The 17,069-nt window shown below is 40.3% G+C and overlaps 1 protein-coding gene across 1 annotated transcript in view; it reads right to left on the bottom strand.

The window, feature by feature from the left end:
- iqgap3 (IQ motif containing GTPase activating protein 3) overlaps positions 1-17,069 on the bottom strand; it is a 48,477-nt gene that overhangs the window by 5,749 nt on the left and 25,659 nt on the right. The window contains exons 21-31 of the mRNA XM_056475203.1: positions 16,957-17,026; positions 13,334-13,542; positions 12,791-12,943; positions 11,256-11,419; positions 9,502-9,726; positions 8,682-8,822; positions 8,112-8,196; positions 4,033-4,265; positions 3,577-3,709; positions 984-1,086; positions 473-611 (exon numbers count right to left, since the gene is read on the bottom strand). Of these exons, the coding sequence (XP_056331178.1) occupies positions 473-611; positions 984-1,086; positions 3,577-3,709; positions 4,033-4,265; positions 8,112-8,196; positions 8,682-8,822; positions 9,502-9,726; positions 11,256-11,419; positions 12,791-12,943; positions 13,334-13,542; positions 16,957-17,026 (1,655 nt within the window). The remainder of the gene's footprint in view (positions 1-472; positions 612-983; positions 1,087-3,576; positions 3,710-4,032; positions 4,266-8,111; positions 8,197-8,681; positions 8,823-9,501; positions 9,727-11,255; positions 11,420-12,790; positions 12,944-13,333; positions 13,543-16,956; positions 17,027-17,069) is intronic.

Raw genomic sequence — 17,069 nt, 5'->3', positions numbered from 1 at the left:
CGAGGATTTCCTATATTAAAAGTGTTAAATCGCTATTACCTGTGTCATTTGGGCATCAACCTCTGACGAATCTGGTGAACTAGGCTAATGCGCGCAGCAGAGGGAGCGAGTGCACGAGGGAGCGAGTGCAAGTGTCACCTAGAGCGCGTAGAGAGAGGCCTCGGTCATATCTCTGCAGTCTGCCACCGATGGCTGATCTCGCTTCTCTGTGACGTTTTGACACAAAAATACACGTCCAAATTTAGCGGGGCCAGAGGAGGACCGAGCTTGTTGACACGGGGACTGGTGGAAGAGTGCTCTTTTAATGGAATTTGATACCGCACGTTAAATGGAAAGAAAAAACCCTCCGTTTCGGTACCCAACCCTAATCCTCATATTCATTATCATAATCATCTTCACCATCATAATCAAAATCATAATAACAATCATCATCATCTTAATCTTCATCACCATCATCCTCATCATGACTGACCTCAGCAGGATCCCCCGTGCGTCAGGCTGGTCATCAGAGCTCTTGAAGACATCAAACTTGCTGGTGAGAGTCAGAGAAACCTCCATCTTATCCAGAGTCTGCTCTGTGTTTGGATCTGCAGAGTTCAGATGTCCTTCACCTGAACGCACACACGTTTTTAGAACTTGGAGCATTCAAACACTTATACACCCTAAACCAGGGATGTCAAACTCAATTCCTGGAGGGCCGCAGCCCTGCAAAGTTTAGTTACAACCCTGATTCAACACACTTACCTGTAGGTTTCAAACAAGCCTAAAGGACTCAAGTTTGATCAGGTGGGTTTAATTAGGGTTGAAACTAAACTGTGCAGGGCTGCAGACCTCCAGGAATTGAGTCTGACATCCCTGCCCTAAACAGTCTGAGATAAGATTAAAAGCACACGTTGGAGTGGTTCACAGACACACTAAGAACACTATGTAGGGAGCACACTGGGCTTTGGAATTGAATTAATGCGTGTGTGTGTGTGTCGTACCAACAAGCTCCTGAACAGACGGCACTGATCCAAGATCATTCAGCAGCTGCAGAAGAGGGTCAGAGTGATCTGAACACAGACTGTCCTGATGCTCCAGCAGCAGCTGAACACACACAGGGGAAGTATATTTTATAAATCCATGCACTATATCACATCACATCAATTTTAAATTATGTTGTTTTCCCTATTTAATCTACAGTACATACATTTGCAATTATTTAACATATTAACATATTTCAGCAGCAAATATAAATATATATGTATAAGTTACACAATTATTTATAACTGCTAATATTGAAATGATTTGCATTAACTCATTTATTTATTCTTCAGCTAAAATAAATAAAGTTTGTGCATCACCAAATGGCCTTTTAAATTAAGTAGCTTTAATTCACAGAAACTTTATAAACAAATTTACCTTTATTTACTTTATATTTTTTCTTATTATTATTATACAAAATCTTTTTATGATTGGATTGTTTGGATGATGATTCTTGTAGCTATTGTTATTATTATTATTATTATATATTATGATCAGTTTTAGCTACCATTATTATATGTTATCTACTATTATAATTATATTACATTTTTTTATCGACTCGTATAAAAAAGGAGTGACCATTATTTTATCAAGACTCTTTAAATGGTAGCGAAACACCAAAACACACGCTGCTAAAACACTATTAGGACACTCATATTTCCCTAACAAGTGAAAATTAGTTGTTTGTGTGTTATTTTGAGCACATTCGTTCATCCAGTTTGAAAAAAAATGTTAAAGCTACGTCACGCTGATGAGATCCTTGTGTAAATTTTAAGCGTGGAGACTAGCTGTCTGTACCGGTTGGTACAACGTGATGTCACTGAGTTTTCAGCATTAATTCATGAGAAAGACTCGGTTCGAACCAATCAGCGCGCTCTATTGTGTATGAGGTACAACTTTAATAATATGCATGATAGAGCTGCAAAGACTCTTTTTACCTGTTTACAGTGTTCAGAGGCTAAGCTGTGTTGCCAACCGTACATAGTGCAGGGTTTGGTTTCATCAAGTTTAAGACAAATTTAAGACCCTTTTAAAACAATTATGACTAAAATTTTAGACTTATACAGGGCTAAACACTAATGCTTATTTTGTAATTTATTTATTTATTTAAATGACAAGTTCAGCATTGTTACAAATATTTTGTGAAGGCAATTACATAAATAAGCAAAAATATATATTTGATGGCTTTTGGTTCAAATGGATAGAGTATAACGTCTATTCAACCTAATGCATTTCTGTTTTAAAACCTTAAGTTTCATGTCTATTTATAAATATTATGTCCCCCTTCTTTCAGCAAATAGTTTTTGTATAAATGGAAGATAACGTTAATGGATAACTTGCTTAGTAATTATCATGAGAAACTAATTGTTTTTAGTTGTTTTCTTTCCTTGATTTTATTAAGATGAATTGTTGGTGATTAGATGGATGCCGGCCCAATTGAGTTGCTTTACTTGGACAGAGGACTATTAAGACCTGTTTAAAATTATTTAAGACATACAACACAACATTTCAGTGAACTTTAGCTTTTGAAATTTAAGACATTAAGGGCTCCATTTCAACAATCTAGGCGGAAAGTCTAAAGTGCATGGCGCAAAAGCATTAAGTGCATGTCTGAATCCACTTCTGCTATCTTAAGGACGGATAAATCTGCTCCGCACCTGGTGCATGCTCTAACAGGGCTATGCTTATTCTCTTGATGAGTTCTGGGTGTGTTTTGAGAATAACCTGCATTAAACCAACCAGAGTCTCATCTGCCATTCCCTTTAAGAGTCAGTTGCGTCGCGCCATGGCACATTTGCTATTTAAATGGGGGCCTTTGCAAGAGGAAAAACTGAGCGCTTCACTAGCGAGAAAACAGTTGAACAGAGCATCTGCAGGATAAAGAACAAGCCTCCTTACTATTGGCTAAAATGCTTTGTTCTGTGTCTTTTTAAACAGTTGCACAACAGGTTACATCCACCCTCTGAACCCGAACTGCGGTGGGGTGCTAGACCAATGGTTTAACAACAGATGTAGCATGCTAAGATTAAAACAGAGACAATTAAGATGACAATAGTCCACTTTTTTCAGTCCAGTGCAGTATTTGTGGCAGTGCAGCGGTGAATTTATTAGTTATTTATTTCATCAAATACAGTTGGGAATAATAACTAGCATTGCAAGACTTCATTATTGGCCTCGTCAGGAGCATCTTCACATTCTCCTGCATTCACTGGTGTGTTTGTGTTAAAGGATAAAACTGATCAGGCAGTGGACCTGCACTGTCATCAACCAGATAATGTGACTGAGGGGAATCTGCTGGAGAGAAATCCTCCACTTCCACACAGCTCTCCGAATCGCTGTCCATCTCCCCTGCGTCTGTGTTTGGGTTGCCAGCCGCACATAATGAAACTCCCCTTTTCATGCAAACCCTTCCCTCTTTCTCCACTCCCACCTAAACAAAGCTGGACTCGACCCCTTTCCTGACTTTTTCCAAACTAAAGGTGTAAAAAACACCTTGCTGAGACACATGGGAGGACTTTAAAGCTGTAGAGTGATGATAAAGTAAGTCTGTACCCTGTGAGTGTTGAGGAGTTCGCTGATGGAGATGTAGATGACGGGTCTGTTGAGGATCAGCGTCTCTGAATATTCATCAATGCTGAAGCGCTCCTCCGGCTCTGGCACATCACACACCGCACGCAAGAACTTCCTGTAGCAAAAGAGGGGGCGGAGCCGTCAGACAGGAAATGCAGGCGTGGGTTACCACAGTGAAAATGATATTTACACATGGCATGAAGTTTGCTACACCTCCACGACTGCACGCTTCATTCACAAAATATATCACAGTGTTTACACTTTGACAACAGCCAATTACAATTACTTTCCCAATGTTGTGTAAACATGATTGGTCAGCATCTGCTCTAACTGCAATGCATGGATGTTTCCTCCCACCTCGACTCTACATTGCATGCTCAGTGATGTGACGGATGCAGATGTACACATTGCGATATACTGTGCAATACTGTGTCTCACCTGAAGCGGCTGTGAGTGTGTGTGATGTACTGGTTGAGCGCATGCAGGTGTGCCGAGTCTCCCTGGAAGTGTTTTAGCGCTGCGCTGTGCTGCAGGATTCGAGCGATGGAACCAAGAGTCCTCCTCTGACCCGGCAGAAGAGCAGAACCAGCGCTGAACTCTACCACGTCAAACCCATCCGGAGCCACGATTGCAGGATTCATGTAGCGGTAGTAGATCAGGTTACCCACGATCTGAACACACACACATATATATGCATGCATTTTAATAAATAGCTCTTAAATATTATAGCTTTCCTTAATGTGCATGTAAGGAAACTAATTCTTTAAGTAAAACTGAGTGCATCAATAAACTGATCATAATGACATATAGAATTACCCGAGGAGAGCCTCATCACACTAGTGCTGCTTTATTATTGTAGCATTAATATTAGCATGAATGCAAGCATGATACACATATGTTTGGTATATATTTAGTAAACAAGCATGTTTGGCTCTCATAGGCAACCACTGTATAAATGTTTAACCCCTGTGTATTGTTCAGATAGACACACCTTTGGTTATGTTGGTGCTGTTTTTGTCCCATTGACTTCTATTATAATCACATTTATTGATTGCAGTGCCATGACAGTAGAGGTCTGTGCGGGACTAATTTTTTAGTCCTGCTGCCACATGTTTGTATTCCATACCCAATCGCTCTCGCTGTATATTCAGGCTGTTTACCCACTGCCTGCTTAGAATAATAGTTTACCTGACTCAAAGATCTGATTTCCAAAATCTTATGTTTAAATTGGGCACAACCAAAAGTGAGAGATAACAGATAAGTGTAGGTTGTGCAAGAATTGTAGGCTAAATGTCAGTTTTGTTTGCCCCTTTGTGATGAGAGATGAAACCTGAAACCTGATCTTCCAGTGTTGTGACTGCTAAAGGGTAAAACTTTGTAGTATCACATTGCTCAAAGGGTTATTTTTTCCCATTTGCATCTATGATGCATGAAAAAGAGTCCCATACACCAGACTTGCCTGATGTGGGTTTCCTAACAGTAAACTGACCGTTTTCTGATGCAAGCTGAAGTACAGCGCATCTTCACTTTGCTCTGCCATGGTAAAGACGCTCTGGGGACTGTTATGCAGATGATGCATTCACAGACTGTGCAAATAAAAAGCACCTGCAGAAAGCACTGGCCATGTGTAGCACTCATGTGTAACGCCTGTTTCCCTCTCCACTGTCGCCGCTGTCGCCACTGGCTTGCATGATTCAGGATCTGTAGAGCTGGATTTGCTCTTCAATATTTGGACTCTCAGTAGTGATTATTAAACCACACTGAACTGAGCTCAACTGAACTGAACTTAAACACTACAAACTGAACTACACTGTTCCTATTTACTGTGACCTTTTATGTGAAGCTGCTTTGACACAATCTACATTGTATAAGCGCTTTACAAATAAAGGGGAATTGAACTGTTTCACACCGCAAACACAAGCAAATCGTAAACGGCACGTGCGCAGCGCGTATGGAGAGCAGAAGCAGCGCGCAGGTGTTTACCTTTCACACTGACTGCGTCTGCAGTGCACAGCTCATCGGCAGCTGCTGCACAGATCAGTCTCTCATCTAGTTACCTATCTTTTTCTATATATAAATACTGTACTTTTTTAAAAACTTTTCATCTGCACCAAGTCCTGCGACAACTTCCTCCTATGCTGTTTCCTTAACCTGCAAATCTTTATTTTACAAATTATATAGATCCTACAGGACTATATGCTTCTCACGCTCTGAGGAGTGTCATTCATGTCTCTTCAGGTGCGCTCGGTCAGAAGACAATCGTCTGTGATATCATGACATTTTGTTTTTGATTGTCAGGATGATGTAGGCCTCTAGTTATAATCATATTATTATTATAATGGTGTTCATACATGATCAAAATAGTGTGCAACTTAAGCAAAACTCATACTAAAATTGTTTTAAATTAGCATTTTGTTTTTAGATCTGAGCCAAATAAATATTTGTTGCCGTTTTTAATCGTTTAAGTTCATTTGATTTGAATTTGATTTTGATTTGAATTAAGCGTGAGCAGCACGGCAAAAATAGACCCAGCACCAAATCTATCGCAGCACTGCTGCTTCAGTGACAGTCACACCTCTTGTTGATGCGCTGTTTCTGAGTGCAGTATGAAAGCTCTAATCTGTCAACATGGACACTGAAAAAAACATGCACTGCTCACACTTGCAGTGTGAAACAAGCTTAACAGTCGTGGGCACTGGTTGAAATCACAGATATGCGGTTCTCAAACATCATGCCTCCAGAGTGCTATATTGTTAGACCGCCCGCTCCCTTTCAAATTACACCAGAGTTACCGACTGCTACCATGTTTTATTCAGAATGCAGACCTCTACAGCAGATAATCATGCATTGTTGACTGTTGCTGGTTTTCCCTGTTGGGAAGAGGGACGATGTATCATTTGTACTGTTGATCATCAGTTGTCAGATAGGCCTGTGCAGAAGAGTTTCTGGCTTTTATATGGAGGTCAGTGGAGTAAAACACACATAGAAGCCTCCACATAGAAGCCAGAAACTAAGCTTGAATTCCCACTGTAACTTATGATCAACAGTAAAAATGACAAATTTTACACAGGGAACAAACAACAAGACCAACCCTCAAGAATGCATGATTATCTGCTGACATGGCTTTACGATCAATAAATGTGATTATAATGGAAGTCAATGGGGCAAAAACAGCACCAACATCACCAAAGCGGAGTCAATCTGCCCAGTGTATTGATGAGTTTTTGAAAAATGTCAAAGCATTTTCACAAAATATGTGTCAAAGTAAGATTTAAGGCTGTGCGATATGGGCAAATAGAAACCCATCATGTTTTTCTTAAACAATAATACAATTTCCATTAAAAAAAATAACACGCGCAGATGTTTTACAGTGTGAATCTGAAACATATTTCTACAGGAAAACAATTAGATCTTTACCAAAGACCTGTAACATGTCTCTAAAACAGATATTAGGCAAAAAAAATTTTAATCAACTAGTAAAGGTGTAACAAATTGTCTGTAGAACAGACCTATGGAAAAACAAATAAACAGACTACTGTGTGTGTGTGTGTGTGTGTGTGTGTGTGTGTGTGTGTGTGCACACGTGTCGTCAAGCTCAAGGCTCCAATGTTCTGCTTGACCACATATCAAAAGCAGTTGTGCGTACTTTTGTATGCGTCCAGATATTTTTTGCCGTGCATACATTATAGACCTCTTTGTGATGCTGCCGTGAAATAGGCGGCACGCATATTCCAGTCGTTTAAAACATCTCAGATTTTCAGAATGCTGTAAGCGCACCAAGAGCCATGTATCAAGAACTGACAGATCAGCTTCATACTTTGAATGGAATATACACATTTCTGTAGACTAATTACCTCAGACAAACACAGAACAGCCAAACACCCGGTGCTTTTTAATATTCTCCATAAATAAAGTTAGCATCGGAGCTACAGAAATGTTTTGTTAGTTTGTCATCCTCAGAGAAAACGGTTGGTCGCCAAGCAATGACAAAGAGGTGCGAGTGCAAATCATATCGTAAATGCTGAAGGAAGCGAAGCGACTCAATACGTAACTTGCAGGTCTTACAAACGACCTGGTTCTGCGATACATCAGCCTTCCTGTATTCAAAGTAATCCTACACCACAGATGTTGAGGGGTGTTTTTTGGCACCAAGTCCTCCTGTGCTAAACTCATCATCCCTGTTTATGCAAGCTATCTGCCATTAAGCTCAGTCTCCCGTTCTTGCGCTCTGTTTTGGCGCACTGTGTTATGATTGGTTGAAATAGCATACTGTTGGACAATCGTGATGGGAGGCGATTTAGAAATCGTGCATGTTCAAATCACAATTTCAATATGATTTCGATTAAACGCACAGCCCTAATAAGATGTCACTAAATATTACTCTATTTGCTGAAACACAGAGAGAATTGAGGTCAAATTAAGCCTCAAAATCAGCCCAGTCGACCCAACACCACACAAGGGGTAAATATATGGATGCCAAAATTAGACTGTTTTTATTTAATGAAGGATTCTCAAACCTTGTAGAGCTCGTCTTCAGTGGCCTGAGGAAACTTCTCCTTCAGTGTGTCCCTCAGAACTTTAGCAGTGTAGCGTAAACCGTACCTGATTGAGAACATGCACAGACAACACATAATCCTTCAGACACATGATAAACACGCGGCAAAACTGACTGTACTCAGAGTCTGTCTTGTTTCTAGTCCAAATATCTCAAGATTCTTAAATCAAGAAGCATTTTCTAGACAAGCAAAACATCTCGTCTTGTTTTCAGAAAAGAGTGAAAATTAAGAGAGATTCTCTTTAAAACAAGCTAAATCATCTGACAATGAGGGAAGGAAAATAATCTCAAGTCAAAAGAACAAAACAAGATTATTTTGCTGTGATTTGTGTAGAAGGAATTTAGTTGACTTATGAGTTTTGACAAATGTAAGAGGATTCAACATGAAACAATTAAGTTGACCCACAATAAAACCCTTAAGATAGGTGCTGTTTTGGGTCATTTTAATAAGCAGAACTAACAGCAAGCATTATTGAAATAAAATGTTGAAATGATTAGACGATGATAATTCCTCTGGGTGTGTGTTACGTACGGCAGTCTGTGTGTATTGCTGATGATGGCGTTTAACACGCGCTCTGTCAGGTTCTTCAGGTTAGTGATGGAGACGTTCAGCCGGTGCTGGACCTCAGAGTGAGACAGAGCCTGATCCACACTCACCTCATACGGCAGACAACTGACACACACACAAACACACAGATTTGTGTTTTTGTGAAAAGTGGGTACATTACATAGGTTTCAATTCATTTTATACAGTTTAAACCGTATATTGCATTGCCCTTACCCCACCCATGTCATTATACAGATTTGTGTCCTGATATGTGAAACAGAAAGAGACCTACAGACAGACAGACTGACACACACAGGTAGGGCATGAAGGAAATTAAAGGGCGGTGGAGTGAGCAGATGAAAGATCAAAATTCGTGGGCCCTTAGAATTGTCCTAACTAAGAGATGCACACACACACACACACACACACACACACACACAAATAAAGAGACAAAGATGCACACACACACACACACAGACAGACAGATGCACACACGTACATGCATACAGACATACAAACACAGAGATACACACAGATATGCACACAAGCACGCACGCACGCACACACAAAAATCACAGACAGACACACACAAACATGTGATTTAAACTAATTTTAAAAAGCAATCAAATCCAGAATGTCTGCGCTATAGAACTGAATAATGCTCCAATAACACAAATAAAAACATCAGAACAACACTCAACAACCACAACAACATCTCATATGAGCAGAGTGTCCTGCAGCTTCAACCCGCAGCTCATGATGTTGATTAATCAGTCAAGCAGATGAATGCAGTGTGTGTGTGTACCTCTTCTGGCCCGTCTGGCTCTCGCTCTGGTTGACCCAGCTCTTGTAGATCTCCACTGGGTCGGTGCGGATGTTAAGCGATCGGTCCTGCAGGACGTCTCTGATGGCAGGACCCAGGATGTCCTTCAGTGCGTTCTGACCGCGAGCGTGACGGTAGAAGCTCACCAGCATCTTGATGACGGTCGGACTTCCTGTGATCACTTCCTGCGGCCGGTCCACCTTCACACTGCGTTTAGGTAGATCAGAGGACAGATTAACGTCTGTTCATTTCTCCAACATTCTTCAGAGTATCTTGTTTTGATCATGTGACCTCATGGTGTAAGCCAGGGCTATTCAATTGGCGGCCCTCCAAATAATGTGAGCAAGAGATCGAAAATAAGTTTAGTTCAGTGGAAAACGGCCGCTAGTTATGAAGTGACGTGCGTCTGTTCAATACAGCACGAGCTGCTGTTGAAGGCTGCGCAGAGCGTGAGTCGCCTGACATTAAGCGAGTGGAGCGAGCAGCCCAAAACATTTGGACATGTTTGTAGAAAAGGCCTTTTGCAGCCGATTTCACTATTAACCGTGCTTTACTTCATTACGGTTAATTAATCATAAAGGCTTCTCAACGCCACGCTTCTGTTGTACAACCAAAACTACTGTGGCTAAACAAAGTTATGCCACCTGTGCGCTAGTTTAAAGTTCCGAGCTTTTACCGGGGCTAATACGCACGCAGACTGGAATAACTATAGCAGCAGGCCGTTCACATATTGTGTCTTCCAATGGAGACGTGCGCATATTGGGAGCGGTCATAGATATTTACATTAGATGTCGCCTACTCTGTTGTTGTCTATTGGAAGGAATGCGTCAATAGAGCCGCCATTTTAGTACAGGGTAGCGCTCCTATGAAATGAATGCGAGACCAAGCTGCAGTGGAGGACTGTGGCCATCCAGAGCCAGAGATATACACATATATCTATGATCGGGAGTTTTTCCAGTGGTCATTATGCACATTTTTAAATACAAAAATTATAACTTTACATCACTTTTTACATTAATAGATAAGTGACCGCACGGGCATTCCTGGCAAAGAGCATGTGTTTGTGTGTATGGAAACGTATTATCCTCCCTCTCTCTGTTAAATTTAATCTAATCCATGTGAGATAAAAAAAAACCACATTGTACAATGCAGTGATGTTGTGTAGTTTCAAAATACAATATATTAACATTTTAATGTAGTAAAAGCCAATATGGGTGTCTTAAGGAGCACAAATACAGCATATGGTCTCTTATATTGCTGTGGTGTCATCACTCATATTGCAAGTCATATCTCTGCCCCTCATTTGGGATGCTTTTCATGAACTGGCCCCTATGACGAACTAATTGAACAGCCCTGGTGTGTGTGTGTGTGTGTGTGTGTGTGTGTGTGTGTGTGTGTTCATACGTAATCTCGGATTGTAAACTGTGTGCAAATTATACATTGACCATGGGGGCGGGTCTTGTAAACACTTACCATGTCTATTGGTGCTCAAGATCTGCAGTTTCAAAATGTTGAATGAATTGTCTCTCTTGCACAGACTGATTAGCACGATTATGCATATACAATGGTATGAACCATAATAGGGTGGTCAAATGCTTATTTATATTATTTCAATTATTAACATTATTTAAAATACAGATCAGAGCCCTAAACCCCCCTATGATTCGCACCCTGGATGTAAGCGGTGTGTGTTCATACGTGATCTGGTGGTGTGAGCTGTGCGTGTGTGTTCATACGTGATCTCGTGGCGCAGCGCCGCAGTGAAGAGCTGCAGCAGCAGGAAGGCCTCTCTGCAGTCGGAACCGTAGTTGAAGAGTGTGAAGATCACCGTCTCCATAAACCTGGTGCTCTTATTCTGCGGCATCAGGAAGATCAGCTGAGCCAGATACAGCGGCTGCGTCTACACACACACACAGATACACACATGAAGAGATATTCTACAGAGGAAGAAATCTAAACCTGTAACTGCTGAGAAGTATGTTGATGGAAAGTTGCAAATGCTAATTGGTCCAGTAGTCAAATGGTCTCAGTGTATATATATTGGTGTGTGTGTGTTTGTGTGTGTGTGTCTGTCTATCAAGTCAAGTCAGCTTCATTTCAACAATATACGGTGCAGTGAAACCAAACAATGTTCTTCCAGAACCAAGGTGCTACATCAAACAACATACACTCACAACATCACACAGGACTACACAATACGATAACAATTTAAAAGAATAAAATAAAATACTCAAATAAAATAAGAATAAGAATATTCTCAGGCGCTGCGGATAATCTGCGGGTCAGGTAATAAAAAAATACATTATGATTAATCAGGTCAGTTGCAGGTGGATGTAGCGGGACACGGCAGTGGACCAACGAAAAAGCAGAGAGTGGGCTTTGCAGAATGGGAAGATATGAGACGCCCAAAACAATGAACAGTAGGCTACTCTTGCACTTCATCCAAAGTTTCAGTTTGAGGAGTCATCAAGAGGAAAATCTGCTATCGTTCTGGGAGAAACAAGATCGCTTATTTCCATTACTGCAGTGCTTTGAGAGGAGAATCTTGTTCATTCCTACAAGCGGTGAAAGCGAACGCTCATTCAGTACAGCTGGCCACGTTTAGGAGAAGAGGCGGAATCGGCCGAGTTCAGGCACAGTAGATGCTATTCGGTTTTTGCACAGTGCGAAGAAAAAGGCCAAGTAAACACAACATAAGCGGCCGTTTAGGCTGAAGTGGCACCCTTTTCATTTTCTTATTCCTGTATCTGTAAAAGCTCTTATTTTCACTCTCTGAAAATGAAGAAAACGTTGTCTAAAGACAAACTTTAGCCGGCGCCTCCATAGAGGTGACCCAGGCGGCTGCCTACGGCGGCAGAATAGAGGGGGCGGCATCCTTACTTTCGTCCGGTACTATCCCCCCATCGCCCCGGTCCTCGCTGTCATACGCGCAATCACACCCCTGTCTCTTTAATTTTTGCATTCGGTATGAGGGCGGCACGATCATCTTTTGCCTAGAGCTCCAGTTCAGTTTGCTCCGGCCCTGACGGTGACCTATAATGCCTAAAACAAAGAATTAAATTATTAAAGCGACGATCGGGAGCAGATACATATATCAGATAAAACTATATGTGCAGGCAGGTGGTGGGTGGATGATTAGTATTAAGCCGTGGATTCGGGTGTCATTTCAGCTGATTCGCGCATCTCTACCATGAGTAGATTGAACCGCTGCACCCCTTCTGTAAACCAACTATACCAGAATCAGAGTGTGTGTGTCTCAGTGTGCGTATACCTGCAGCAGGTAGAAGAGGTGCTGATATGCCTCCAGTTTCTCCCTCTTCTCTTTACTGAGAGCCTTCAGACCCTTGTGTTTGTCCAGCGCCATCATGTCACTCAGCTGCTCCTTATTCTTCTTGGTGAGCTTCTTACAGTGAGACACCACCTCCTGCACACACACACACAGACAGTCAGTCAGTCAGTCAGTGATTCAGTACAGCAATTGCTAAAAAAATCCTCAGACTAAAGCATTCTGACACACTGACATTCACATTCGACCAACTTCACACAGATAACATTGGTCCTGTATTACATCTGTCACTGTGGTGACACACAGGCGCTTGTAGAAAAGAGCACAATACCAAAACGCCACAATTAGGATCAAAGGCTGAAAGTGTCCGTTTCAGAGAGCTGGAGAACATTATCTGTGTGCTATTCTCAGCTTAAACAAACACACACACACACTCAGAGACTCATTTTACATCTCGTAGAAAGAGTCAGAATAGGTCTCCTTTAACTCTCTGCTGTAGTATGTCTGTCAGGATGGTGTCTCTCTGACCTGCAGCGTGACTCTGTTGCGCACCAGCAGGCCGATCTTCAGGTCCATCAGGTCCAGGTCGGCCTCCAGCTGCCGGTTTGCTCGTATGGTTCTCACCACGTCCTCTCTGAGGCGCAGCAGCTCGCCCTCCTGCCGGATATCACTGTCCCCGAACTCCAGCAGATGAGCAAACTTGCGCACCACAGACAGTGGAGGAGTGCTGGAGTGAACTGAACACAATAAACAATGACGATTACACACATATTAAACACTGATGAGTATGCAATAAACAAACACTGGTGATTATGCAAAAACAGGATTACGCGGACTTTAAAACACTGACGGACACAAACACTGACAAATACAGATACAATTAACAGATGAATATGCAATAAACAAACACACATTAACAGGGTATATGCAGGAATCCTAAAGGAAATTTCAATCCCTTTTGAAGACTTCTTCAAAACCATCTCAGAATATTTTAAGAGCTCATCATCATGAACAAAATGTAAGACCTTGTAAAAACACAATTAAGACTTTAATACCTTTTAAGGGCCTTAATTTTCTCATAATTGATTTATCAACTTCTAATACTTTTAAGACTCTCCGGACACCCTGATTAAACACTGACAAACATGCAATAAACACTAACAATTTCACAAACACTGATGATTACACAAACTGTGAAGATCACACACACATTAAACACTGACAAACATGCAGTAAACAATTGTTTTTAACATTAAAAGGTGCTGTATGTCAGTTTTGGACTCCTCTAAAGCATTAAAATACCATAAAATGTTTGCAGATATTGAAGAATCATGCTAAATGAACACGTGTGTTTATCTGAAAAACAATGCTAAGTCACTTATTCTGCTTTAAAACTGCTTTCTGTGTCAGAATGGCCGTCTCTCCTTTGATCTCTGTGACTCCGCCTACTGCCAGTTCACACAATTATATTTCAGAACCCTGGGTTGCCAGATGATGGAAAACATTTAGCCATGACGGCTCTCAATGTAAGCAGACACAGCTGAAAATGCGCTCTCTGGAGGAAGGCAGCCGCCTCCGAATTCAGACGCAGATTTAGAGTTATAAATCCACAAGAGGTGGTTGTTAATTAGCAAATAATAAATATTAACTGAGCAGCTTACAGTGTTAAGCCTGGGTTATACTCGACGCATCCGCTAGTTCGCTCAAGTGCGTGCGGTGAATGTGACACCATCAAATATGAATCACTTTGAAGAGATTTTGTATGAAACCGGAACAAAATGTACTGACATCTTTATGATCAGCCCATGCATGATCAAAGGGATAATCAGATGACCAATAGTTCTTGGCTAGAAATTGCAACAGCTGTGGAAAAGGAGGAAAGTTTGTTATAACAGTTTAGAAAAACTTGAGAGATAAGTTTGTTAAAACCAAAAAGAGTGGCCATGGCAAAAGAAAACTGGAAAGGAATATTTGAACCTCGGTTTACAACATACTGATACCCTGTTTTTAGGCATTATTAGTGATAATGGTCAGGAAGTTGGAGCATTATTGCCTTTTTAGTAGGGATGGGTACCAAAACTCTGTACTTTATTGGTATCGGTGCCAAATTATAAAAGACAGAAGTATTGAAAAGCTCTGACGTTAATGGTTCTGCTATTGCTACTGGGAAATTATTGCTGAATAAACTACTTACAGTAGCATAATTAAATGACCAACCTTTTCTAATTTGTGATATTCGTCTGCTCAGTTGGCAATCTCACATGAGGAATGCTCGTGTTTCCTCTCAATAGTACAACTGCGAGCACAAAGTATAAAAGCCTTCACAGTTCTTGGCTGTGCATGCCAAGCGCACCCACATAGCTCACGACACAGACTTGCGCGCACACACGGCTCATAAGCTTTCAGGGTGGCGGAGAGAACCAAACGGGCTGTATTTTCTGAGTGGACAGTGACTGCCCGTTGCAACATTTTGTTTTCTTGTATGAGCAGAAACGCAAACAATCTGGCTAAGCATCTTTCAACTCAACTGAACTGAACTGAACTCTATTTCTAGAGCACTTTCAACCAACCACAATGGATACTAATGTGCTATACATAAAAACACATAATACATGCTAACATAAAAGTGCATTAACTGCAGAAAGACAAAAGAAAAGTTTTCGACTGACCAGCTAAATGAACATCATCCACATCTTTATGCTTGCAGTCAATCTCAAAGTCTCTCTAAATTAGTATAGTATTATTAGTTTAATAAACACACATTCGGTTACAATGAAAACAGTATTTCTTTCTGCAGCAGCCTAAATAAATCTTAAACATTTAAAGGCTTTTACATTACTGAATTTACAAATATAGCCTAATAATAAACTATTCTTCTTAAGAAATTATAAAAAAAAACATCTTATTTTTACGTTGTTAACTCCCAAAACACCGGTGACTTATTTATGTGAATGTGTTGATGAAAAATCAGACATTATCTGATTACTTAACTGCATTTTATAACTAAAAGAGGATATTTTCAACTGCAGGGAGCACAAGAAACCAAGAAAGATCCTGACTCCTGCCAGAAAAGGCAAACATGTTGATTTTCCTTCAAACTATTGTACATTTTTATTTGTTTTACAATTATTGGTTTTATTTTACATTAAATAAGTAATAAAATAAAATGTTGTTAATTATGTTCAATTTTTTTTATACTTAAAAAAAAAAAAAAACTACAAAAAGTACCGATAAGAGAACCGTTAAAGTACCGAACCGATAAGTGGTATCGATAACAGTGGTTATACCGTTAAAAACTTAACGACCATCCCTACTTTTTAGCATATCAGTAGAGGACAAACCAGCCAGACAGTAAATGTGTGAATTGTTGAGTGGGTTAAATAAAAAGAGTCTTTAGTTTTTAGATTTTTAGTAAGTGCACTTTTTTTGCTTTGTAGAGTAACCCATGTTCTGTTGTCATTAATATTTTAATAAACTTTAATAGGTAGAACTGTCCGAGATATGAACAAAAGCAAGTGATGAAAGTTTGACTTTAAAAAATCTTGAATGGTTATAAAAATCTTTATAATCATTAAAATAATTTATAAAAATAATTAGTTTTTAAATCTTGAATGATATTAATGATATGACGTACTTTCTACTTCTGTTTATCCATCTGATTTTAAGGTCAGTTTCATTTGACCGCCCCCTGTCGTTTTAAAGAACATCACTATGGTGAACATAGCGAGTATAAAAGTCTCGTCCGTTTCGTAAGGTGCGCGCACAGTCAGTGGAGGTCCGCGATGCGGCACCAGACGCAAGTATAAATCCAACTTAAGACTAACTTTAGGCATGGTCACTAACAGGAGTTGTCAACATGGCAATTTGAGTGTGTCATGTTGTCGAAGTGGTCAGGTGAAAAAAACTCTTCAATTAAATTTGGACTGCAAAACCTTTAACCACTAGGTCCTACATAATGCACCCTTATTATTTATAATAACCTAATATATTTATTTATAATATCTGATTCATTCATAACACAAAAATGTTTATAGTATTTCTGATCACATAAATGCAGCCTTGGTGAGCAGAACAGAATTATTTAATAAGAATTAATCAAATCTCCAAGACTTGATGTTAAGTTTATCATGTTTATGTAATCAGTGACTGACCCAGTAGGCGATACTCCTCTCGGGTTCTGCTGGCTCTGAAGAAGGCCTGGATCCGGATGATGGCTCCAACCTGACAGATAAATAAACTCAGTTAACACACACAAACACACACA

Source organism: Danio aesculapii, chromosome 16, assembly GCF_903798145.1.
Source record: "Danio aesculapii chromosome 16, fDanAes4.1, whole genome shotgun sequence".
In the NCBI taxonomy this organism is placed as follows: Eukaryota; Metazoa; Chordata; class Actinopteri; order Cypriniformes; family Danionidae; genus Danio; species Danio aesculapii.
This window is presented reverse-complemented; position numbering and strand designations above follow the sequence as displayed.